At 38.2% G+C, this 27,701-nt stretch overlaps 1 protein-coding gene across 1 annotated transcript in view; it reads left to right on the top strand.

The window, feature by feature from the left end:
• ARHGEF28 (Rho guanine nucleotide exchange factor 28) overlaps positions 1 to 27,701 on the top strand; it is a 307,797-nt gene that overhangs the window by 193,615 nt on the left and 86,481 nt on the right. The window contains 7 exon segments of the mRNA XM_060009321.1: positions 391 to 512; positions 4,171 to 4,451; positions 9,069 to 9,276; positions 11,757 to 11,868; positions 15,506 to 15,548; positions 19,934 to 20,057; positions 20,395 to 20,527. Of these exon segments, the coding sequence (XP_059865304.1) occupies positions 391 to 512; positions 4,171 to 4,451; positions 9,069 to 9,276; positions 11,757 to 11,868; positions 15,506 to 15,548; positions 19,934 to 20,057; positions 20,395 to 20,527 (1,023 nt within the window).

The following is a 27,701-nucleotide window of genomic DNA, read 5'->3' as shown; positions in this document are numbered from 1 at the left end:
CAGCAGGCAGTGAACTGCTGGACTGTGTCCTATCTTGGGTCCTTGAGTAAAGGGTCTGGAGTCTGAACACTTCAATGGAGTCCGAGGCTCACAGTATGATCACTAATGCTTCCACATTATTAAGTGAAACGAGTTTTAGTTTAGTGTTAGGAATTGAAGGCTAAAAACCTAATTGATTTTTATGTGCATCTCTCATGATTGGAAAAATACTGCTTGAAATGGGCACATATTCGTTTATCTAGAGCTATTCATTTGCAGTGTTGATCTTAATATGTGAAGACAGCAAAATGCCATCTTGATTTTTTTCTTGTGGTTTGATTAAGAAGGTAAAGCTTAACTGTAAAATAAATTCCTACTACTTTATTTGTCCTGTTTTCATTTTTCCTCTAGATCATTCCTTTGATGTCCTCAAAAAATCCAAGCATCCCCCAACGTTCCTTGCTGCTGACCGGCTTTCTGACATGCTGAATGGCGGTGATGAAGTCTATGCTAACTGCATGGTGATAGATCAGGTAAGGTGTGAGTGATGTTACTAGGGGGATCTGCCCTCTTTTCAAAACCTGAGCATGTGAGAAATACATTCCGCATCGCTGTGTTCCTCTGAAAATTTCCGCCTAAGCGCAGCGCAGGTGATGTTGCTGTGAAATCTCGCCATATGGGCATTTAATGTAGGTCCTTCCTTCAGAACACAGCACGCCGTAGCTCCCACCGAGAAGCACCGTGGGAGGAGTCTTAGGACACCGTTCAAGGAGACGAGTGTGAGGGCTCATCCATGAGGCCAAAACTGGAAATGACATTTGGGAGACCAATTTCTTCTCCGACCTGATGAAGCAGTATTCATATTCAAATCCAGCAAACACTGAGAGCCAGAGCTTGATGTCAGCCCCACGTGAAGCTGTCACACAAATTACTTGCTTAATCCTCACAACACACCTGTTAACGTGTACTTAAGTTATAGAGCCTTAATATTAAAACAGAATGGTGTCATGTTGTAGGGAACCTGGAACCCTTTAGAGTTCTCCACCCATTCCCTGATAGAGATTTATGAGTTAAAACTCATACAGGCGGATGGTTTGAATGGCATCTACATATGGATTTATTCTTTGGTCTTTTCTCTAGCTCAGTGATCCTCAAATTTTAATATTTATAAAAATTAAAGTTTAGTTATAGATCTGAAAATTTCTGCACGCCCTAATTTATGAGAGACTTAAGGGAGTTTCAAGAGTAATTCTGACAGCACACAATTTCTGCTTTACCCCCTGGCTTTAAAACCTAATCCCTACATAAGAAACACTATATAGATGTTCATTGAGCAATAATCTGTTTTACCCTTTGTTGTTGTTATTGTTAGTGTGCATATATTGAGCCCTATTACTTACTGATGTTTTCTCTGATATAAACTTTTTTCCTGTCTAGTAGGTCTCAAGTTCAGCCCATTGGTTGAATGTCTTTGCTTTTTCCTTTGGGTTATGAAACATTGTTACATTAAATGCCTAGTATAAATGGCATAGATCGGAATGATATTCAAAACGACAGAAGAACCAATAAATCAGAATGGACATCAGCTGTAAATAACTGGTATAGTTTTTTTTGGTGTAAAGCAGCTGAATGTCAGCCCTAGTTATAGAAATCTAGGAGAGACACAGAGTTTAGGACAAAGTGGGAGTTCTGGGGACAGTCTTTGAAGATACAAGGTAATTGGACTTACTCTGCTCTAGCCACATTCTGATTTTAATGGTTTTATTCTGTTGCCATATTTTCTCAGCATTTAAATGAAATACATTTGAGTCCATATATATATATATATATATATATATATATATATATATTTTTTTTTTTTTTTTTTCGTTCTGAACCTCAGCGAATACCACAGCACTTCCATCTACGTCAAGTAGTTAAAATTATACTTGACTGGACATTATGTGGAGGCAAACTGTGTCTTTATATGTTCTAAAATACATTAAAAATGCAAAACTTCCCAAACCAAAGATGAAGTTAGGATACAATTTCTGTTTGGAAATACTTTGAGTGAGAGAAATATTGCTTTAATAATGTGAATCATACATTTAAAGAGAGTACGAACAGCCTGATTGATAAACTGAAATGAGGAAGAGGATTGCTGAATTTGGGCCATGAAAACAAAACTCAAAATCTGGATACAAATCACAAAGTTCACTATATCGGTGTAGTATAGTTACATCATTTCTTTTACTGTTCCTGTGTCCATTTGAATAGCAAGGACAAAATGACGAGTCCAAAATCTGCATATCAAAAATAATTTCTAGCAATATCTGGAAAGAATTTTATCTAATTTTCTTCATCTCCTTCAACCTGGCACAGAAGCCTGAAAAGATTGCTAGCTTGTTTATGATGTTTCCTGTAAATTTTCAAGGTTATCAGCCTATCTAATGAGGAAACTCACATGACAAAAACTACTTTGAAAATTACTCTGTCAGGTAAACTACTTTGAAAAAACATTAATTTGGACATCATTTCAAGCCTACATAATTCAGCACAAAGAATCCCTGTATACTCTTTATCAAAAAAACTCCAAATTTTACCATATTTTACTCTATTATTCTAAGTATGTGTTGTGTGTATGTACATGGAAATGCTTATGATATGTATATAAATAGTAAACATTTGGGAGTAAATTGAAAATATGGTGCCCCGTTACCCCTCAGTCTTTCATGGTGTATTTTCCTAAAAGCATGGATATTCTCTTACTTAAGCACATATGGTTACCAAAATCAGGAAATCATCATTGACACCGTACTATTAGCTGTCTACAGACCTTATTCAATTTTAGTCAATTGTCCCAATAATGTTCCTTGTAGCAGAAGAAAATTCAATAACGTATCTTGCATTTAGTTGTTGTGTCTCTTTAAGTCTCCTTTAAGCTGGGACAGTTCCTTAGTCTTTGTCTTTTATGACATTGATAATTTTGAAGAATACAGACCAGGTGGTTGTTTGTTTTCTTATTTTGTTTTTTGCTATACTGTCCTTTAATTTTGGTTTGACTTATATTTCCTTATGATTAGATTCAGGTTATGTGTGATAGGCAGGAATATTACAGAGGTGATGTCATGTTCTTCTCAGTGCATTGTATCAGGAGGCACATGACAATAATTTGTCCCATTACTGGTGATATCTTTGATCTACCAAGTTTCTTTTCAGTAAAATTACTATTTTTTTTAAAAAATTATTGTGTATCTTGTGAGGAGTTAGTTTGAGTCTTTGTACATATCCAGTTACTGATTTGACTCTCACTCACTAGCATTCCTTGATTGTTTTTGCCTTAGTAAATTATTATTATGATGGTGGTTGATTTAGGGCCCTGCATTTCCCCCTTTGCTTCTTTTCCCCTTCAGTGTCTTATTTCTAAATGGTGTTACTCTCTTCGTTTTTACTGTCTTCTCCCCCAGAAGTGATGCCTTTTGATGACCACCACCTCAGATCACCAGTACTTTTAAGCCCCTTCCGTAGAGCAAGCGCTTTGATCAACCGGGACTTTTTTTTTTCACACGGTCCAGAGGAAGCTGTACTTTCTCTTCCTGGTGATGATTTTAGATCAGTCTTAGGCCCTGCACTAGCTCCCTGCTCTCCCTACCAGGCAGATTTTTCCAGACTGCCCTTACTCTGTGCAAAGGCTTATGGCAAGTATATGACAGGTTTCTTGCTGAGATTTGATGTTTATTATTTACAGGTAATTTAAAGTTTGGGGCATTGTCTGTCTTCTAGTTATGCTAAATCCATATGTCTTATGTAGCTTTATTTGGTTTTCTTTTTGTTTGGGAGACTCAGATTTATGTGACCACCACTAACTTAGTTACCCAGATTCCTATAAACTATTTTATAAGCTAAAATGCCTACTCTTTAGTTTTTCTCTCAGGTATTTAAAACATTTCCCCTCTTTTGAGTCAGTGGTTCATAAAATGCTAAAAGCATAGTCAGTTTCTGGTTTTGTAATAAAGTTTATAAAATGCTCAGTCTTCTTCCTTTTGTGAATTATGGGATAGCAACCATGTGAACAAAAATATATCATGTAAGAATTCTCTGCTTACATAAAGCAAAACAAGAACAAACAAAAAAGGATAAATAAGCTGGAAGGTTTTTAAATTACGAAAACTTTATTCTTTGCTCAGCAACTATTTTTCTTTCAACTACCAGGTTGGTGATTTGGATATTAACTATATTAACATAGAGGGAATCACTGAAAACACTTGCCTTGAATCCATGGGCTCTACTCCAGGGCCTCAGAACAGCAAGCCCATCCTTCCTACTGAAACCAGTGCTGGCACGTACCCCCCAAATGAGAACACAGAAGTCCCATCACACACCGAAACCCAGCCGTCTTTGATGTCACCATCTAGTTCATATGCTTCCAGTTTGAATCTTTCTTTTGGTCTTCATGGATTTGAAAAGGAACAAAGTCATCTAAAGAAAAGAAGGTAAGGTACTACATTCTAGAGGGAAAATGTAGAAACTCAAAGAACCTTGTAGCAGGACTTAGAAAATTCTATTTTCTTATTGTTATTGTCCCCACCATTTTTATTTCTACATCAAAATTTGCCCCCTTTTAGGTTCTTATATTCCTCGACTTGAAAGTAAGATACATAAGAAAAGTGACAAAAATATAAAAGAGGAAAACCACGAGATACCATTTAATACTTACTAGATAAGCAGAAATTTTAAAAGTGTAACACCATATTTTGGTGAAAATGCATGCGATAGAAACTCCTGTGTACAGTTCATAGGAGTGAAAATTGTATAATAACTTTGGAAAACACTTTGGCATTTCCTTATAAAGTTGGATACGCATATATGTTATGACCCAGCAGTTTTACTTCTGTGTCCTAAGAGACATATGTAAGACTGTTTATTGCAGTAGGAAATAGCCCAAATGGTGGGGAATGAATAGATAAAGTACACTATAGTTACACAATGTAATACCTTACTATAGTGAATATGAATTAACTACGACTACATCTACATGCATAATCATATGCAACTTAGAAACATGAAGTGGAACAAAAAAGGAGCCACAAAATACTTCAGTTAGATTTCACTTTTATAAAATGCAAAAGCAAACAATCTGTTAATATAGGGCATGTATAATGTGCTTAAGCAATAAGGAAATCACAAATGAGAATGAAGAGGATAAAAATCCCCCAATTTAAGATAGTTGTAACATTGAGTAGGCAATGTAGAGAATGAGAAGGAATAAAACAATGGTGTGGCCAATGTTCCTTTCAAGTTGAGTGGGCTCATGGGTGTTTGTTTTATTTTTATGCTCTGTAACTTATAGTTACCTTACACTGTTTCTTGTATGTGTAAAAATGTCACTAAAACAATAGTTTTATTGTATAGGATATGACTGTACATATTTATATATGTGTGTGTGTGTGTGTGTGTGTGTGACCCTGTACCTTTGTATTCACGTCTTATCCATTCGTACTGTTGTCTGTTTTCTTTAGGGAATAGGCCCATTTTTACTGATTTCGTTTTATCCTTCTCTCTACTTTCCTTAGGAAATAGCTTGTTTTCTCCTCATGCCTTAGACCTCTGATTATATGTCTAGTTTTACACATAAAATTATGAATCAAAATGAAAATAGAATGCACACACATGTGTGTGTATATAAATATTTATCTGAATGAATATTCTACAGAGGCTTAATCAGAAAGGAGTGAAAGGGAGGGGAAGCAGCAGTCACTGGGTGCCAATCACTGGGCTCCACTTTGCACTGATATACAATAACTTGAGGTTATAAAACTTTAACAGATATCGGTACCAAGAGTAATGTCTGGTGCATAAATAATAAAAGGTTTTCTCTAGATTTTTATTGTGTGAATTATGGTTTTAAAGATACTTGCATGGTCATGGCTGCAAATTGAACTGATGGGACATTTTGGGCTCTCCACAAATCTGCTTGGGACAAGAGGCTGACGGTCAAGGCAAGATTCTCCAGAGCTCTGCAGAGACAGATTGAACCATGTGATTAATGCATTCTGGCAGGATCTTTAAGATCTGTTGAGTTTGTGACCCAGATCTCAAGAGGTGAATAAGCTCTTTATAGGAGCTTCTCTAGCGAAAAGGAGGAAAAGCCAAAGATGGGCTCTCTGTACTGCATATGCAAATATTCACAGGATATCTAAATTGTATCTTCTGATCATGGTCTTCTCTGGGACATTTAAACATCTCACTGCTGCAGATGGAGTTGAATATAAGAAAAACTGTCCAGTTTGAGTAAAGGTAATTTGAAGCCTCTGTAAAGATGTCATAGCTCAGGTGTGGGGGGAGGGAATAAGGAGAGGATGATGATGTCTTATGAGAAAATGGTCCCTTCTGAATTTACCTCCTGTACATTCCATCTCCTCTGAAAAATAAACGAGTGAGGAGAAAGGACTTGAGTTCCCCAGAAAGCTCCATCTTGGCCCTGGCATGGCCGTGGGACCCTCCCTTCAGTGGGTGTCATCGTGGAAGACAAGGAACAATTGATAATGAACCCAAAGTGAAATGCACCCAATTCATTAATAAGTGAATTTATTCCCAGAGGCTGGGAACTTCTCATGAAGGAGAAATTTTGGGGCTCACAATAAAAACTGAGGGGAGAATAAGCAATGCAACATTTATTTTTAAAAATTTTGTAACAAAAATTTGGTGATAAAAGACAAGTGTTTGTTTTAAAACTTACATTTTTTAAACCTTTTTTGTCTTACAAAGAATTCTTGAAAGGAAAAAAGAATTTCTTTTTCGTTTTAAAAAGAAATCCTTGTGATACCATGAACCTTCCCCTCACACACACACATAAAATTTAAACAAATGTTACATTCCACATGTTATTTTATATATTCTGCTTTTTTCTATTCTATACTATTTGAAAAGAAAATGCTGGTCACAACCTATTGAATCTATTTCATATCCCACTAATGGGGTTTTGAAAAATGGTTATAAAATGAGAAACCTAGAGGTAATCCTGAAGACTATTATTATTCTAAATAATATTATTTGATACCAAATATCTTAGTTTAATAGCTTAACAAAGGAAAATAGTAGCCCAGTTTGAATGAATAGAAAAAGGAATGTTTTAAAGTATACTATAAAGAATAAAATAAAATACTTCTAGGGTGTATTCATAGTGATGGAGAAATGCTGTATATAACTGGAAAGGCTTGTGTTAAAACACGATATTCTCGTAGGCAGCCAACCATTTGAACTAATTTTCATTAGTATGGCGATCACAAGTTGAAAGACAAATGCAGAGGCACAAGACATCAGCAAATCTCCCCTCCACGCCCACCCCGGGTCTCTTTCTGATCATCACTGAACTAAGGAACCTACATAGCACCTTAAAATACTTGTAGTTACATTGCTGTAATACTCAACACATCAGCATTCACCAGAAAGGTTTTCTTAACTAAGCTTTAGTTTTTTTTTTATGAGAAATAACTTTATGCTCTCCACCATCTTTAGGAGTTGAATTAAAGTGTGAAGTCCACCTCCAATTTGTCCTCTCCTCCTCAAGGTCAAGGTGGAGGCCCTCAATGAGTTCTCCAAGGAGAAAACCCCACGTTGGAAATCCTCAGTGGTGACGATCATGGCCTTTACTGCTGGGTTTGCTGGTGCCCAGGAGGGACCCTGAAATAGCTCAAGGATTAGAGATGAGTCTGAGTATTTGGATTAGAGACATATATGGTAGGATCTCTGTTCCAAATGCCATGTAATTTATTAAGTTGAGATTCAGTGGCCATTAAATAGCCTATGGTTTTTTAAGGAAAATAACCAAATTTGAAGTCTGTTTCTTTGTGTTTCAAAATCAAGATGGTTTATTGTGTTGTTATTAAAATTTTAACTCCAGAATTGTAACAACCAAAGAAAAAATACATTTAAAAATGCACTGTGCATTAACATGCCTGTGGAAGCCCTCAGCCTCAAAGTTTGAGTGGTTTAAAATGTAGATGGATGGAAGGAGCCAGGAATGTGCAAGGTCAAATTCTCGCCTTTTAATTTTATGGTTATCAAAGTTAAATGAGGAAAGAAAAGCAGTAGATAAGCAGAATCACCACCTGTTTCTGACATGTAAGTTTCATGGGAATCATTTTTTTAAATCTCTAAAAATGATAATTGAATGTGACATATTTGGAACCTCACTTGACCCGTGCCTGACCCATTTCTTGACACCAACTCTGGGATGAGATCTTTGCACGTCTCTCCTTGTTTTCTTACGTGTGCCTCCACCCTCCTGTGTTGTCCAAGGGTGAAAGAGGGAATGCCACGTGGTATTTTTCACATGCAAATTGCCCCAAAGGCCCTCCCCTGCCCCCCCCACCCCTGACAGCTCAGTGGCTCTGTTTTGTCTGTGTTTTTAATATTTGAAGGGTAGCTATTTGAGGCTTGTAATAATTATATTTACAAAGCAAAAATCGTGAGGATAGTACTAACTTGAACCAGCTTTCGTTTCTTAGAGCACTTGAAGTGGCTTTTGCTAGGTTGAAATGTTCATTTGGGGAAACATAAAATCTTGTTTAAAAAGAGGCTATTTGGGGGGAGAAAAAAACAATAAAAATCACTTAAGCATGAATTTTGTTAGATATTAAACGGGTGCCCATTGCAGCTGACGCCAATGAGAAAATCTGAATTCAGAGAAATAGAAACCCATGGCTCGGGACTTCCCCAGTGGCACAGTGGTTAAGAATCTGCCTGCCAGTGCAGGGGACACAGGTTTGAGTCCTGGTCCGGGAAGATCCCACATGCCATGGAGCAACTAAGTCTGTGCGCCACAACTACTGAGACTGCGCTCTAGAGCCCGTGAGCTACAACTACTGAGCCTGCATGCCACAACTACTGAAGCCAGCACGCCTAGAGCCTGTGCTCCACAACAAGAGAAGCCACTGCAGTGAGAAGCCCGTGCACCACAAGGAAGAGTAGCCCCCGCTCGCTGCAACTAGAGAAAGCCCACGTGCAGCAACAAAGACCCAACGCAGCCCAAAAAAAAAAAAAAAAGAAACCCATGGCTCTGTCTTACTTGGTGATTTAGTTGTTTGTTTACTCTGTGCTCCATCCAGTTCCAGCCTTGATGCCCTGGATGCTGACAGTGAAGGAGAGGGGCATTCCGAGCGGTCGCGCATTTGCCACACTCCAGTGTCTCAGAGTTCCTCGAGAACTGGCATTCCTAGCGGGGATGAATTGGACTCTTTTGAGACCAACACTGAACCAGATTTTAATATCTCCAGGACTGAATCACTTTCTTTATCAAGTAGCCTGCAGCTGAAGGTATTCTTATTGGTATTAATTTGGTTTATTATTTGGTTTATTGTAAGCCTGAAAAATATGTTGTCTAAATCCACCCATCTCTGAAAGACAAATTATGTTATGGTCACATGTGTAAACTTTTTTTTTTTGAAGACCCGTGAGCTGCCTGAGCTTTCCTTTTTACTCTCTCCCACTCTAATGTGTATAGTCCTTACTTACAATGGCTGATTTGTTTTCACGAATCACCACCAATACAGTAATCTTTCACATACTTGGAAAATTTTACCATTTTATACTGTGATTTCTGCCATCACCCCTTAAGCAATGGGAGAAAAGCTGGTAGTATGAAGTGAGTTTAAGTGATCAAACTTGTTTTGCACACATAAAATTTTAGTTGGCACTGGTGTTAAGGTAAATAATATTGCTAAGGCAGAGGTGACATTTGTTGAGCGTTCCTGGCTGCAAGGACTCATCTGGAACACCAGATGTCTCCTTTGTCAGTTTTTCCATAGGAGACAGCTTTTCTGTCATTGGCATTTTTGCATTGGAATTTCATTTTGTTGTGGTTTTTAAAAAGACTAAACGCTTCCAGTCTTGCAGAGAAAGCCCTTTTCTGTTTGGACCTATGTTTTCTTTTTGATTTCTGTTGTCCACTTGTTTTCTTTTTCAATCGAGTTTACTACTATAAAACAGTGTGTGCTGTGCCCAAACGTCTCATACCACAAACATATGGTGGTTATGGTAATGCTTTATTTTTGTAGTGTTCTCTACAATATACAAAACATGCTTTTATATAAAATGTTTAATTTTCTCATAACTCACCTAGGATATAAGGGAGTACTTTTATTTTAATTTTTGATCAGTTGAAGTTCTGGAGAGATTAGATGTCCACATTGCCCAAGCTTGGTGATAGAGTCAGAACTCAAATCTAGGCCTCCTGACCCCGGATCCTGAATCCTCTTCCCTCAGCTCTGAGTCCTGTGGAGCTGTCATAATCTTCTGAACCTAAAGGTCATGTGATATTTCTGGATAATAAGAAATAGGTATGGTTGTTAATGTAGCTGCTTCTCAGATTTGCATTTTGAATGGAACTGTGAAAAATTCATCATTACTTGGAATGAAAAGTAATTCTTTGTGAAACAGTTCCATGCTGTTCACTTTTAAGAAGAATCTGTCCTATAAAATATGTCTTGCCTTGCCTCTGTAATTACCCTGTGTAAATTTGCCAAAGAATTCTGGATAATTTTCAAAGTCCTGTTATGAAAAATGATCACCATGCATGACTTAAAGGCAGAGGGTGGTACTTGGCTAGGGCCCTTTGTGGCCAACTCACTGTTAGGGTTATAGGACAACTCGGGTTGGCCTTTCGGACATCCAGGCCCACTGGGTCTTTCCCAATAAGTAAGTCAGGGAGCCATGGCTTAAGACCTTTTGAAGCAGGATCAGGCTTCTGTTTTCAACTTTCCTCCAGGCTCTTCAACTAAACCGTAAGCCTAGGGCAACCATGTGCTTTCACTTAGGGAGAAAAAGGGAACAGTGCTTGTGAGAAGGACAGTTGCTGATGGCTTTAGTTTAGTAACACATTTTGCACCACTTTCTTTCACCTGTAACCTTAAGTGGTATCTTAAAAATGGATGGGGGTGGGCATCAATCCTAAGGCCACTAGGCCTCTGTTGGATGGGATTTGGGTGCCATAAGTGGCTTTAGTGGCATTCTATTGTGTATTCATTTAAATTTTCTAGAACATGTAAGAAAAGCATTTTTTTAATTATCTATCCAGCTTGCATTTTTCATGTATGTTGCCAATATAATAATAGAAATAATAGGTAATTGGGAAAACAGGAAAAAAATAGCAGGTCATTTAAAAGAAATAAAGTTGAACATATATAAATAAGTGATAATTCAAGCAAAATCCCAGGAAGTGCTGGATGGAAGGTCTGTTGAAAGATGGGCACAGACTAGAAGGATTTGTGTAACGACCTGATGCATTCTTTCCTGGAGGCTGCAGCTAACATTACAAACTTAAATAGCTATTAGGAACTTTTAAAAACTTGTCATTTTAGGTGACTGTTCCTCTACCTTCTAATAATTATGTATAGAGATCTCAGTTAATATGGAATTTTGCTTGAATGCTACAGTTTAAAGTAACAAAAATAAGTGACAACTCGGGTTAAAAAAAAAGTCAAACTCGTTGAATACGCAGAGAAAGTCATGTGACTTGATTTTTCACTTTTAACCAACATGGTTGGGATGTCATGATTGTATCCTAAAGTATATAGGAAATATAGAAACTATTCCCAAAAGCTCAAGTTTACTAAAGCATTAAAAAGACAATAACATTTTTAAAGTTGTGAGAGGCAAACAGAAACAAATCATTAATAAGATTACCTCAGAAATGTTCAAGTTGAATCCTTTTTTTAAAGGTTCTGATTTTGATGATGAACACATACTTTCAAGTCTTCCATAGAATTTTTTTTAAACTTCTTCATGATTTCTTTTAGGAATCATTGTTTTCTGGAGTCCGCTCACGTTCTTATTCCTGCTCATCACCCAAAATTTCTTTAGGAAAAACTCGATTGATCCGTGACTTTACAGTGTGCAATTCAGCTGAAGGTAAGCATTAGCTACCATTTGGCTGTGAAAGCATTCTTTTCTAGACTGGATTTTCAGTTAGTAAAAGTGCATAAAGTATGTAAGAGCAGCAGGCTAGTATTTTCAATGTCATTTTCACTATTGATTTTTCTAAGCTTGGCAAAATCCTATTCTCATTGGATATCAGACAAGGTATAAATTTGATTTTGATGAAATCACAGATGTGTACACACCTCTCTGTTGCCTTATTCTTTTTGAATAAAATGTTTTCCTCAAGGACAGTGTAAACTATGATTTATTCTAGGTTCTTTATTGTGAGGGCTTTAGAGAATTTTATTTAAGGAAGTTATAAAAGTTACTTTTGTCCTACATATAAATTGCTGAAATAATCCAATTCCTCACAGTTGCAAAAGCATTGCAAAATGGATTGTCTTCATTTCTTTATTTAACAAGGGACTTTAGAAAGTTAAAATAACAGAACATACTTGAAACACAAGTAAATATATCTCAAACATTTTTTTGTGGCCTATGTAAGCAATCAGAAATACAACTTTTATACAATAAAATTTTAATTGAAATATAGTATACCTACAGAAAGGGGTGCATGTTAGAAGCATGTAGCTTGATGAATTTTCAAAAGTGAATTGAGATCAATAAATAGAACAATTGTGGCAACTCAGAGCTGCCCTTGTAGCCCTTCTTAGCCGCTACCCCAAATTTCAACTTAATTCTGGAATGTAATTAACACTTTCTGTGTACCATTTGTTATAATAATTACATTTAAAGCTGTATTTGGAAGTATTAATGTCAATCTGTAATACATAGCATTATAACAAATTTTTTGTCAATGTATTAGGTAATGCCTTTTTTTGTCTGTTATCCTTAAGAGCCTTAGAAGACTCAGAAAGTGAGAGACGTGCTTAAGTATTCCCAATTTCCCAGCATAGAATATTTAAAATAGGATTTATTTTACTCCTTCTTTTCCTTTCCTTTTTTCTTATTCTTGCTTTGTTACATTGCCGTTCTTTTGCATCCTTATGCCATGTGGAACAACAGTGAAAGCATAATCTTTGTGCTTGGACCTGCCATCCTAAAGCAATGTCTGATGTATGGAGATGTTCAATCAATATTTGTTGAATGAATGTAGCAGACAAAATACATAAAATACAAAAGAAGTGCTACAAGGCATTTTTTTTTCCTTTTTCTTTCTGGGATGTCTTTTTGGAGAATGAGAAAACAGGACTGATAATAAATGTCAGTTTTGATTTTTAGAATGGGAAGATGGAGAGAAAGGACCAAGAGAAAGAAAGGAGACAACTACCTTGAGGGGACAGGAGTAGAAGAGGATTGAATTTGCCCTGGATGCTTTTTCAATACCATAAGTCTTTCTAGGATCTCCAGGTCTCCCTAACCTTAGTTTAGGTTGGGATTCCTTTTAATGGCAGCTTTGACACCTTTTCACTGATAGTCTTAGAGATGGTGAATTAACTTTGTACTGTAACTATTTGGAAAACACTTTTAAGTCTTCTGTGCAGTGTGCAAAATGGTGCCTTTGCCTTTATATCTGTAGTATCTCTGATTATTAAATTCCGACAGTTCTGATGTTTGAAATCTCAGACGACTGAGAGAAAAATGGGTAGTTTATAAGGGGAAAGAGCCGTGATTTATGAATTCTTTAATGAATAAGGGAGGGTATTTTTGCTTTACATACATTCCTTAAATCTTCACGTTTGAATTAGAAAGAATAAAAAGCTGAAATCAATTCCTTTGTTTTTTCTGTGAATAAAAGCTTGTCTTTAGACAGTGTGTTTAAAAGTAGGGCTATTGGATGAAGTTTGACACTCTCCAGGAGGTAAGTATTACAAACAGGCAATTTAGGTTGAGGCTACACACTAAATGTACAAAAATTCCAATGGATATTCCTCTATGGTAGCAAACATTTGGATTGGTATCATTTAGGTCAGTCAAAATCATAGGACTGTGAAGAATAAATTAGCTCTTAAGGAAGAAAAAATAATTTTAACTGTGTGTGTGTGTGTGTGAGATCAAAGCACAGGTGTGAAAGCTTGCCTACTTCAAAGATGTATTCTAATGTTTCATTGTTTAATCTGCTTAATCAGAGGTAAATTGACATTTGTGTTGTTATAAATCCTCTTTCAATGAGTTTTGAATAGTTCTAAAATTTTTTTTCTATTTGAACAGAGTCCAAGTCTTCCTTCCTCAGTGGAAAATGCCCATAAATGACCTATTGATATAATACAGATATACAGAGACAGGATAGTCTTTCAGTCCTTTTTTATACTTATTTGTGATGTCCTCTCTTTCTTGTCACTTTCAGAGGGTTACTTACGATCATTTATCATGCTTTTGTTGTTTTTGAGGGGGCCAAGAGTACAATGGTGGCAACTTTATTATTTAATGCTTTTTATATATAAAACAAAATCCAATCCTATATTTCCCTTGGGTACATCATGGATTTGGATAGAAAGGAATATTCTCCATGTTAAAATAATTACAGCATCACCAAGATGGACAAAAGTGCTCTACACTTAAAAATTTGAGGAGTGAAGTGAATGTATTTTTGAAAATTATTGTGCACTGATGGATGGAATCCTGTTAGACTTTGTCCAGTTTTCTGAGTCTGATTCTGTTACTTTATTAGCTTGATTATTTGGGATATATGGATTATTCTCCTGACACCTCAGTCTGTATACAAAAAGGATAATGATTTCTGCCCATGACTTAATTTGAAGAATATTTAATGGCAATAAAATAAAAGTCTTCGAATTCTTCAGAGTAGGTTTTCTGTTACCTACAAGATAGTCTTGGGTTCAACATCGATGTTTCCACATTTCAGGAGATATGTATTCATTAGTTTTCCCCTGTATATATCTGGCCCATCTCCCTTTGCAACCTAGTTTTGCCTCTTCACTCTTCTGGATTGTAACGGTAAAGGATTTGTCCCCGCTCTGTAGATGGTGTGCTCCACAGTGGCCGTTCCCTCCTTCAGTCTCTCTCACTGTCTAAATCAGTGTCTCTGCTCCATCCCTGTAGTAAGTACTCCGGTTTGGGAAACAAGATGGCGCTACGCTGCTTGCATGGGCCTGCCCCTTCTACCCAGCCACCCCAGTCCAATGGAGGAGGGGCTCTCCCTTTTTTATGAGCCACAAAGCACATCTCCGAACTGGCTGCTCTGTAAAGGCATTACAGCTACATTAAAATGGACTCTTCCTTAGGCTGGCCTTCAAGACTTTTCTTTTAAGCTTTGCTAAAAAGCCGCTAAGATATTTATTGATTCTGTACGTTGGGGAATTAGTGTTACGAATAAGGGATGACGCTCTGGTGAGAAATATCCAGAAACACAGAACTGATTTTCTGCGTTTCTGAAAATGTTTGCTGCCCCTTGCTGAGGCTAACTTAGTTCACAAAATCATTAAATGTTTCCCTATGTTGGCCTCCTCCCCGTTCTCTCCAAATTAGGGAAGGTGATAAAAATATCCAGAGCAATGCCCTAGTTCTATAAAATGACTTTTTTCATTATTTTCTAACTGGTGGTATGTGTAATGATAATGTACGGTTGAGTGTGTGCACTTCAGACTAACACACGACTGCTAGGTTGTCTGCCTTCGTTTTCATTTTATTGTTCTGTGTCTTGTAGAGCAAAGAGCTTACAGCTTACCGGAGCCACCAAGAGAAAAAAGGTATTTTAACCCTTCCAGATTTCCTGAGGGACTGCTTGATCCATCTTTGGAAATGTGTGCACATCATTTTTGATACCTGTTCAGTAGTTTGTGAGACGTTTCTGCCTAATGAGCCTGCCTGAATCCTTTGTACCCTTTCTGATCTGTATGGGTGTAGGTTTGCCAGCTGTTCCTTTCAGTCCCCAGATGAACAGGCCTCAGGACCGGGGACAGAGTAGTCTGGGGTTATTTTCAAAGCCAAACACTTCCAATGTACAGCAGCATGCGGAGCCGTGTGAGACCACCTGCTTTAGAAAGGTATCAGGTTCTCACTAGGTCTGTCCACTATGACAGGAAGACTTCTTGTGGTAACAGACCCCCGGGGTCAGTGTTAGAAAGTGCCTAAACATCTCTGCTGTCTGTCGTTGTAGAGTATCGCTTAGAAGTGTTAAGTGTGAAACAAAGAATAAACGATGCAGAAAATACTTTGAGCGTTATGAGTTTTCTGATTAATATGAAGATTTGAAAGCTGTATGCCTAAGCTGCTCTTTTCCCTAGAAGGTAAAACTGTCCTTAGAGTAAAACTTGGGCAGCTGACTAGCAACAGGCTGGATTGCTGCGCTCTGTTGGTCTTGAGAAACTAACTGCTCGTGAATCACACTGTGAAATAGCCCTGGGGTTATGTCAGAAATCGTATAAGTGCTTGGCTTTGAGAGACCATGGGAAAAGGAGGAAAATGGTTTTAATTTGGGTGCCATTAATGCTCAAACTCTGAAACCTTTTACCATATAGATCAAGAGCGATTATTTTGCTTTAAATCTTGGACTGAAAGTATGAAGAAGAAGGAAAAAAAAAATCTCCTTTTGCTCATTCCTATTTTTTGGAGACCAGAATAGAAATTCTGAAACGATAAAACAGAGGAAGACTAAGAATGCCCTTTGAGAATAAGCTGCTGATGAAAGGACATCAGGGCAATGATGATGGTGACAGCGGGAGCAGCAGCAACTGACCGTTGTTGGGTGTTTTTATGTGCCTGGCACTATTTTAAGCTGCTTACGTTTATTACTTCATTTAAGCGATTTGTTGACTAAGTCTGGAATTTGTTCATCATTCCGGTCATCGTTCTGGTTAGAAGTCTTATCCTCGCTATCTTTTTAACAATTGGAGAAGTAATAGACTGATTGTAAGGATTTTTTAAAAATCAAAAATATTTTCCATTAAGAGAGGGATTTAAGACTGGAAGAGCCAATGTCAGAATTGGTTAAATATTAGCCTATAAAATGTGTTAACTTGGATGAGATGTATAGGGCTGTATTGGATGGGATGAATATTTTTCTCATATTCCTCATTCTTGTTTTCTTCTTCCTGTTCTTGGGTCTGTCTTGGGTCTGCATCCCGAAAGCATCTGACTTTCTTAGTCATATCCCCTGGTGTATCTAGTAGAATAGATATTCCATCTCCCCTACTATGTTCCTGATACCTTGTTGGATACACCAGTAAGGTCCCTGGCTAGACCTAATGCTTTGCTTTGGTCATGCTATAGACTTTTACTTGGGGGTTTGCCTTCTTTGGAATTCCCTTATTTATGTTGATCACTTCGTTTCTGGAAAAGAGTGCAGCCAGCTAAAAGGGGGGCTCACTCCAGACCTTGCAGGCTCATTCTTATAGGAGCAAGCACTTCATCTATCCCATCTTAGGATTATATGGTACAACTCAGTTATTTTATTGCCACCATCTACCTTAAATCTGATACATCTGTTACCTTTTATTTTTTTTAAGAAAATGAGAATCTGGCTGTTCAAAGTTGAAGTTTCACCTGTGTCAGTTTTCAATTTGGATAGCTGGAGCTTTTTAAATACTTAGATGCCCAGTTCTTTTAAAAAATAGGTTATAGATATAATAGGTTAAGGATTAAGATATTGAGGCTATATCCGTATTATTAAGATACTTAAAATATCTGTTTACCTATTGAAAAGGTAATGCCAAGAATCTCTGAAGAATGGGGCTTGTAAAACTTTATTGTGGGTAATTCCATTGGTCATCAAATTGATAATAGAGTTAGACATTCTTGTTCTGGGATGTTGAAAGAGTTTAAGTAAATTTTTCCAGATTCTTATAAATTGAAAAGCTGTTTACATTCTGTTGTGAAATCAGTTGAGGACTTTTCCTTTCTGAGTTCTTCTCTAAAGTACCTAATTTTTACGTAAGTGAATACCACATAGTTAAATTAGATTTGAAACATGGAATCAACCAACCTTCTACATCTGCCCAGAAGTTACACTGTGTTTCCCATTGTGATAATCTGAAAGTGGGCCATGTCTATGATATTCACGTGTCTACCAGGTTAGATGATTCAGAGTTTTTAATAATTAGTGTTTCAGTTTTTTTGTTTGTTTGTTTTGTTTACTTTGTCATCTCGGTCCTTGTCAACCTTTGGAATTAAAGATTAAGTGGTATGATTTTATGTCTTTTTTTTTAAATAAATTGCAGTGCACCTGTAGGTTTTAAATCAAAACTGTAACATTGTTCTTGATACAGTCTTCTGTAGCATAGGGAGTTGGGAGTAGAGTCTGGTAAACAGGAACTCATTTGCTTTCATTTGAGAGAGTGTAGTTGTGTTCCTGCTGGGAAGTAGGGGAGAGGACTTCTTCACCTCAAAAATCGCATTGACCTTATCATTCTTCAATTCTGAGATTTAGATTTCCGCTCCATATTTTTCTTCTCTTAGACATTGGGTGGCTCTTGGTGGGGTCCCAAAAAGTGTTCCAGAGAGGATTCTTTCTCAGCTGTCAAGTGTGCTTTTTTCCCCATTCCAAAAGTGAGCCTGTTGAATATTATTCCACGCGTTTTGCAAATTAGGATGCTTAAGACACAAGAGATATGGAAATTTACAGATATATTAACCAGTGATTTGTCTAAGAAGGTGGCTGTGGAAGTAGAAAGGAAATAAGAGGGTCTAAGTTCCTTGTGTTATTCTGAGTAGTGCAGGGCACTTTCACTTCTGTTTTCCATCTTTCCTTTCTAACTTTTTCAACTGTTTTCTCTCAGTAGCAAACCCAATTTCATGGACCGTGCAGGGTTTGAGTGGCAGGACACCCACTGTCCTGACTATACCTGAGGTAGCTCTGAAGTAATTTATTATTTATGCTAAATGCATTCACTGAGGTTTGAACTCTCAATTATCTAATATAGAGGTCAAATAACTTAGTTTTGTTTAATATGTACCAGTTAAGTACTTATTATATTTAAGCGTGAGAAAGGGCCTTAGAAATAACTTAGTCTTTGATCAGATGAGAAAAACTGAAGTCCTAGAAGTTGTCTTTTAAGTCGTTTTTGTAAAATGTAATCATATGTATTTTGGTGCATATCAATAGTATGATTGCTTTTGAAGGTATTTCCCAGAGATGAATGTATTAGCCACTAAGGCTGACAAGTAAGAAGTTTGAGGGATAGGAGAGACATGGGTTATGAAATGTTCATCTTGGAAATTGTCTGCAGAAGTGTTACCTGGTTTGACGTGATACTTTTGTTGGTCTTTAATATATTCACTCTTTCTTTCTTTCTTTCTTTGTAGTAATATTAGAATACAAGACCATCAGAGAAAGTTCTAGGGGAAATATAAAAGTTCCAGGGAAATTTCCTCTTCATAGCTGGGACTTTTTTTTTCCCTAAAGAATGATTCTGTGGATTAGAGGAAAATCAGTGATGTTCAGTGTGTTCACAGGTTGGGTACAATTACCTCTAACTTGCCTCTTATTTGGGGGGAATTTCCACAATGTTCTCTCCTTTGCAACCTAGAGTCTCAGATTGCAAATATCCTGATTGAGTGGGGGAGATGGAACCATGAGGCAGACAGTCTGTTTCTCAGGCTGTATTGACAAAGGAAATGTGTGTCTGCTGAGTATTATCTCTGTTCTAAAAATAAATAAAATCCAGTTTGATGTCGTTGGTTATTTGGCTTCTATGTGCTAGGAAAATTCTATTAGCCTAGTAAACAGGGAGATGAATGTTTTCAGGGTAAAATTATAAGTGTAAGATTTCCTTTCTTTCTCTAATATTTTAATAGGAAAATTTTAAAGTATGCAGAAAAGCTGAAAGAATTATATATTAGAATACCTATTTCCACCACTTAGATTCTGTAAGTGTTAACATTGTGAGATAGTTGCTTTATCATACACTTATCCACCTGTTCATCTATAAGATATATTTTTAATAGTTTCTATCCTTATCTTTAGAATAACCATTAAAGCCTGAAAAATATATATGTATGAAAATAATATGTACAAAATACATCTGTGTGTTTGTAATACATACACACACATACATACACACACATCTGTATGACTGCTCTCTTTTGCTCCCTCTGGTAAGTTTTATAAGCTGTGATAACAGATTCTTTTTTGTAGAATTCAGGAAGAAGAATGGGATAAATACATCATACCCGCCAAATCAGAGTCTGAAAAGTACAAAGTGAGCCGAACTTTCAGCTTCCTCATGAACAGGATGACCAGCCCTCGGAATAAATCTAAGGTAATTAAGGTTTTATGCCTATCGTCTATAAAGCGTAGATGCTCAGTTTCTGAGCAATTAGTATAGTTTCCACTTTCCCTTTAAAATCATTTACCTTAGGTTTTGTACACACATATTTAAAAACCTCTGTATTCCTTATGGGGTATTGTCCAAGTCATTGAAAATACTGAGACCACTTCATCCTGGGTGCTGTTACGTTTTGGCATTATCCCACTTCTTGGTGTGTGGCCCTTCTGTCCTGATAGAACACGTAGAGACCTGGTATGACTTTTGTAAGTCGATTGGCTCTGAGCATTTCTCTTTTCTCCCCACTTTGCTGCTGCTGCCACATCTAAAGACAAAAGGCAAGGATGCCAAAGACAAAGAGAAACTGAGTCGACATCAGTTTGTCCCTGGAACATTTTCTGGGACTCTACAGTGTTTGGTTTGTGATAAAACGCTCCTGGGGAAAGAGTCGTTCCAGTGTTCCAGTAAGTTCTCGGGCCCCATGTGTGCTGTCTTCGTGTGTGCTTTGCCTCCCCAAACAGGAAGCTCCCTGAGAATACTGCCAGTGCTAAGTGTGTTCATGTAGACTTTTGTTTTCATGTCTGTGTGTGGTTTCATCAGCAAGCAATGACCCAGGATGGTTGAGTCAGTACTTTGTGTCCACAGGTGATAGTTTCTCCTAGAACCCAGACTGTTACACCTCACTGCCTTCTGATGTCTCCATTTGGATGTCTGAATAGCATCTCAAATGGAGCTCCGTTCTCCCCCTTCTGTGCCCACCTACAAACTGACCCTCTCAGTTTAATGGCAGTTCCATCATTCCAGCCAAATGCTCGTGCCAAAAACCTTGGAGTATTTCTATATACCTCTCTTTCTCTCAGTCCCGCACTCTTCAGCATTCCTCTTGGCTCTATCTTCAAAATATACGTGGAAGTCAGCCTCTTCTCACCCCTGCCACTGCTATCACCCTGGTCTAAAGCCATCATTTCAGTAGCTTTGCAACTGGTCTCCTTGTGCTTTTACTGCAAAAAGCATAGTTCTCAAAATCTCAGTCCGAGCGAGTTTGTCAAGGCATTTGTCCTTGTGTTCCAGATCCTCCGATGGCTTCCTGTCATCCTGAGGATGGCCAGAGCCCTGACAGTGGCTGCAAGGCCCCCATGATCTCTCCTGTCATCCACTCCTCCCACTCTTCTGCTTCAGTCCCTCTGGCATCTTTGCTGTTCTTCCAATACTCCGGGCGTCAGGCATGCTCCTGCCGTGGGGCCTTTCCTGCGGTTCGCTCTGCCTGCAGTGCTCTCCCCTCAGTTAGCTGTGTGGTTTGTCCCCTCACCTCCTTCAGGTCTGCTTCAGATAACACCCCCCAGTCAGGCCTTTCTTGACCACCCTCTGCTTGGCTCATTTGCCCCCTTTTCCTCCTTTTTATCCCACTATAGCATTCAACATCATCTAACTTACTCTCTGTTCTGTTTGTCAATTTTATTATCTATCTCCTTCACCAGAATATAAACTCTACGAGGGATGGATTTTTGTCTGTTGATTTTGTTCTCTGCTATATCCACAGTGCCTAGAACAATGCTTTTGCATAGCAGGGGCTTAGTAAATATGTATGGAGTGAAAGAATATTTCAGTGCAAAAGAATTTAGGCCCAGGCAGGTGAAATCCATTTCATGGTGTTTGTTGGTGGCCAGAATTAGGGGAACATTTGGGGGGTGGGATGGGAGTACAAAGGGAGGTGAAGAGCAGAGGAAGGTTATATGTAAAGTTCTTCATTAAATTCCTAGAAATGATTAAATTAAAAATTTAAATGTATCCATTCACACTGTCTTTAATGATGCCAATTTCACTGCATGCTTGAACCTTGCTTTCCTTGGAGACTTGATTTCTTCCTTTTATGTGACCTGAGATAGCATCAAGGAAAATAATAATAATAATAAAACTACTCTAAAAACTAAAGTCTACTAATTAAAAAACAGATAGCATCAAGCAGTTCAGCTGTGATTTAATTTGCTAATTTTTTAGAAGTTTGCCAAAAGTATTGTTTGCGGATTTTTTTTTAAACATTCATTTTATTTATTTATTTGGCTGTGCTGGGTCTCAGCCGCGGCACACAGGATGTTTTAGTTGCGGCATGCGGGATCTTTTTAGTTGTGGAATGTGGGGTCTTTAGTTGCGGCATGTGAGATCTCCACTTGTGGCATGCGAACTCTCAGTTGTGGCTTGTGGGATCCAGCTCCCCGACCAGGGATGGAACCTGGGACCCCTGCCCTGGGAGCGTGGAGTCCCAGCCACTGGACCACCAGGGAGGTCCCTGTTCATGGGTTGTTAATGGCTTGCCCCCATGTCAGCAGTCAGTTTATGGGTTTGATGGCATATGTTTCATCGGTTGTGGCTCTCTTCTTGTTCATAGGGCTGGATCTCTTCAGCTGTACCCCCCAGCCACATCCATGACCTTTCTCTCCCCTCATTTTAAGACAAACTCCTCAAGTTGGGCAACCTCCGCTCACTGCTCTGACGTCTCTTCCTGCCACTTCTTCCTTAACCATCTGATTTTGGCCTCTGTTCCCACTACTTAACAGATGTCTTGCCCTTGACCTTAGCATCTTTCCTCGTTACTGTTCTCAGACTCACTGATCTCTCTCCTGTTCCATGTTTATTGTCCCTTTGTGTAGGTAGATGTCCTCTTTTCCATGGCACACTACTCTTCTGTTTACCACCTGTATTGTCTCCTTTCTCCTAACTTTGAGTACCCTCCAAACTCAGTTCTTGGGCATCTGTTCTTTTCTCGGTATTGTTTCTAAGTATAGCCATCCAGTCTTTTGTTCTAAAATACTGTACTTAAGCCTGTTCTTCCCAGATTCACGTCTTTATCGCTCCCTTTCTAATTCCATATTTCTGGTTGCCGAGAGAGGCTGAGCCCCCATGTAACTTGTGGCTGTATTTGAGCATTATGGCAGAGCTACAGTGTAAACCAAGACTGTCCCGGGCACACCCTGTCTGTGGGCATCATCACCCAAAGATCTTCTTGTCTCCCAGACCAACGTGTCTAACACCGACCTTACAGTCCACGTGCAGAAGGCTGTTCTTGCTGTGTTGATGGTACCAGCTCGAATGTCGGGCATGTTAACTCTTAGTTCCTCTTCCTCCTGGCACCCCAGTCCACGTGGTCCCTTTTTCATTTCTTCTCACTGTTCCTGCTCTGGTGGCTTCTCATCACCACCTCTGGACCGCGGACAGCAAACTCCTCTAGTCTCCCCCCTCTCTAGGTATTTTCACTTACAATTCATTCTGGATACTTTCACCACCTTAATCTTAATGAAGCACTGCTTCCATCCGCACACATCTGCTTGAGGACGTCTCTCTTTTTTGTTTACTGGACTAAGCCCAGGCTTTTCAGATGTGCATTCGGTTCTACCTGCATCCTGCCGGCTAGTCCTACGGTTACTTCCCTGTTCAGCCTTGGTTTACAACCAGAGGCCTTGCCAGGCCTGTTGTCTTTTCTCCCACTGTGTATGTTTTCCTGCCTCTGTTCCTTCACTTACGATAATCTCCTATCTCTCAGTTTTCCCTGCTCCTCTACTTCATCCAGATTTCTTGCCTCTTCTTGGGAGGTCTTCCTTGACCACTGTGGCCTGAGCTCCTGCACATCACACTCACGATCTATTTATCCTATCCATTTTAATACTGGGGCATGTACAGCCTCTTCTGATTTTAACTACTAGCGTAGACTTTATGTTCTTGGAGGTCTGTAGTCACATAATGGTTCTTTTGTATCCCCTACAGCAGCTATCGCAAAGCTGGGCCCTTAGACACTCATACGTGGTTAATGATTACTGAAAGCTTAGGGATCGCTGAAAGGCAAATTCTTGCAGTGCAGAATATGTTGGTTCATACTGAGTTGGTCAAGTGGATGGTCATGAAAGTTTTAGTGGAAGATGGAAATTGCTGAAAGTACATAGATTATATTTAGCTTTTAAAATGGTCATTAATTTTTTTTAAAAAGGCAGCGGAATTCATAGAAGATACAAGGTTTAAGGAGAAACAAAATTATCCAGACTTTTACCGCCTAGAGAAAATTGCTATTCATATTTTTATGGAATCCCTCCTAATCACTAAAAAAGTCAGCTTTGTATGCTAATGTCTCATTTGATGATATCAAATGTGCTTAATTGTTCCTTACTTGGTGTGCATTTAAGTTTTTTCCAATTTTTTCACAACGTAAATAACGTTGCAAGGAGCATTCTTTTCCACATATCACTGCCCACATCTTTGATCATTGCCTTAGATTAAATTCTAGAATCAGTTTGAGTATATGTTTAATTTCCTCTTTAACCATAGTCTTTAAGAAGTTTTAAGATTTACAGTTTTGGGGGGAGGGGAGTATTGGGCATTTAAACTTTGGTTATTAAGTTTTTTACATTGGGTAGGAGAATACAACGTTCGACTGCCGTTATTGGTAAATAATCCTACTTCGTGGTGTATTTTTAAATTGTGAATATTAATATTTCTAATCTTAAAAATACAATATGATATAAAACAAATAATATAAATATGCAAAATCTTGGTGTCTGTATTCTTCTTTATTAAAGCCTGAGTTGCTAGTTTTCCACAAATATTGTATTTCTATAAAATTCTCCTTGTTTATAAATAGATTTCACTACCTATATTTTGATGTTACATTATTTGATGCACAGAAGTTTAATCACAACTTCACTGCATATTTAACTTTCATAAACTTAAAACTACCCTAATGCTGTTAAATGCCGTTTATAAGAATTTTACTTTGTTTAAAATTAATATTCTTCTTGCTTTCCTTTTGTTTGTATTTCTCTTACCTATTTCTGTGTTTTTAATTTGAGGTGTGTGTCTTTCATCTAGCTATAGGTAATCTGTAATGTAACTGAGAGACCTTGTTTTATAAGGGTTTTTTCCTTATTTACATTTAATTTTACAGCTGTCAACTATCTTTTATAGTTCTTTGCTGTTTTCCTTGATTCAGCTATTTAGACCATGTGTTGTTGTCTTTTATCTTCTTCAGGGATTGGGCAAGATATGCTCTTTTAAAACTTAACTAATGATAACTTTAAGGCTGTGTGAGGCTTATAATGGAATACTCTTATTTCCCTTATAGTTACCCTTTTTTCCCCCTAGCCTCTGTGAGTATGCTGAATTCATTATTATTACTTTTATAATGTGTGTTTAATCTTTCAGGAATAATTTTCTATTTCAACAATAATTTGATATTTGTATTCAGTTCTGTGTCTCTACTTAACAGTAATTTCTTAGATGTGATTCTTTGGCTTCAGTGCTCACTTTTGCTCTTTTTTTTTTTCCCTTCAATAAAGCTGACCCATTCTGAACTCTTAATTTTGATTCTGCTTTTAATAGGCAATAGGATTTCAGGTAATTTTTTTTCCAAGAAGGTTATTGGAGTAATCTGTTTTCTGAAATCTTGTGTATCTAAGGGTATATCTTCGCTTCTTTCACACAATAAAACCAATTTTATCTGGCTAAGTAAATTCTTCAGTCAAACCTTTTTCCCTCAAGACTCTGCCAACAGTGGTCCCTTATATCTGGGCATTTAATATTATAGTACAGTAGAAAGTTCTGGGGCCGGCCTGTCCTCATTCCCTTGCTGGTAACCTGCTTTTTCTGCCTAGATGCTTGAGGACTTTTAATTTTTTGATCGTAGGGATATTGTCAGACTGTGTCTATAGAATAGGTATAATTTAATGATTTTTTTCCTAGAAAACAGTAAGACCTTTTGATTTGCCTTTTTTGGTTCTTCTTAAGCTTTCTAAAAGTTTTTGTCAGTTGCGGCTGTCAGTTGTTACTTCTGACCTCATTTTTCTGATTTCTTCCTTAGAGAAGTGTGATCTGTTATCTGTCATATTTGTATGACATCTTGTTTGATAATTATACACTTCTTTTTCTGCACATTCTGGAGGGACTCTTTCAAGTTTAATTTCATAGCACTGCTTTGATACTTTGTCACATCGAATCTTCTCAATTTGGTTTAAATTCCGCTCTCTCGCTCTTCTTTCTTCCTTGTAGTACTTTGTCGTCTCACAAAGCTCCGTTTCCCTGTCATCCTGTTGGCCTATGGTCACATCCTATACTCCCTTCACGGCCTTTTGGTCCTATTTTATGTCTGTTTTGTGTCTCTTAGGGAGGACACATTTCAAATATCCAAATTTTTCTTCTCCATTTCTGGATTTCATAATATTCAGTGGCTCCCTCTTCCTGTGAGTTTTCAGTATAACTTTGTTCTGTGGTACCTCCTAGCTTCTACTTTTTTCCTTATCCTTTCATTCTCTTGTTCTGGGGTGAGGAGAGAGCCATGCCATTTTGATGTTTGCCTGCAGGACCAGTACGTGGACCAGCCTGTCTTCTGCTCACTGGCCATTGAGGTGTTGGCTGGGTGCCGCCGAAGGCCTACAGCGGGAGGAAGGTTGTGGGCTCAGCATCTTGCTCCATTCTCAAGGGGCTGCAGTCACTGTTTGACGGGCCTCAGTGAGCCCTGCTACCCTTGTGGAAGGATTTTTCTCCTGAAGTTTCTGATAAGCCTCTAGCTCCTCCATGTGCACTCAGCGTCTCGGGGTGGGGTGGGCAGGATGAGGCTGTGGTGGTAGGTGATGTGAAGGTGGGAGGGCAGAGGGGGCAAGAAGACAGCAGCCTGGCAGGAAGTAGTCCCCGTGCAGGGAGCTCTCTGAGCCTGCGGACACGAGGGGGCAGGCAAAGTGTTCCCTTACTTCTTTCAGTGAGATGCGGCCACGTTGTTTCGTGAAGTAAAACGTAGGCAAGCTGCTAACTTTTCTCTTTTAATTTGGTTTCCTCTAGTTAGTAGGAATTCTCTCGGAGCCTGACAGTACATTTTCTCTAGCATTGTTGTGCGTTTTCTTTCTTTCCGTCTTCATAGGTGTTTTCCCTGGGGTGCGAGCAGGCAGTTGCCATATGTCAGAAGTCCCTTACTAATACAGGGCATATAGTAGTACATGAGTCCTCAGGCAGACACAGAAGTGTATGTCATGCATGATTTCAGGTTTCGTAATCGATAAGACCCTGTGCAGAAGGAATCTAAGATATTAACAGTGCGACCGGCAGTTAAGTCTGTCCATACGGGAGTCGACTGTATTCATTGTACTGCACCATTTTATATAAGGGACTTGAGCATCCCCGGGGGCTCCTAGAACCAGGCCCCCAAGGACACCGAGGAAGGGCTACAGAGGGTGTGCCCCCAACAGAACTTCAGGAAATTCTAAAGAATGTACTAAAAGCAATCCAGAAAAATGATGGGAGATGCGAGAAAGAATGAAGAACATTGACAGCGTAAAACAATAATACTGTCCGCTGGGCTTAAACCAGCAAGATGAACACCTAAGAGGGAGAGGAAGTGAGGTTCATATATTCAAATATCCTTGTGTGGTTTGAAGGACCGTAAAGCTATTCATTTCAGATTTTACTGAGTTAAATATGAATGTCAAAATATCTAGGGTAAAAATTATTAAGCTAAAAATATGTCCCATACTTGTAAAAATTAAGAAAGTAATTAGAAAAAATATTTAATTGATCCAAAAAAAGCCAGAGAGGAATAAAAATAGAAAAGAAAGCAATATAAAGCACAAAGTAAATGGACAAAATAATCCAAAGAGAGCGCTGATT

This window comes from Delphinus delphis, chromosome 3 (genome assembly GCF_949987515.2).
Source record: "Delphinus delphis chromosome 3, mDelDel1.2, whole genome shotgun sequence".
Lineage (NCBI taxonomy): Eukaryota > Metazoa > Chordata > Mammalia > Artiodactyla > Delphinidae > Delphinus > Delphinus delphis.
Note: the sequence above shows the minus strand (reverse complement) of the source record. Positions and strands in the feature narration are given on the sequence as shown.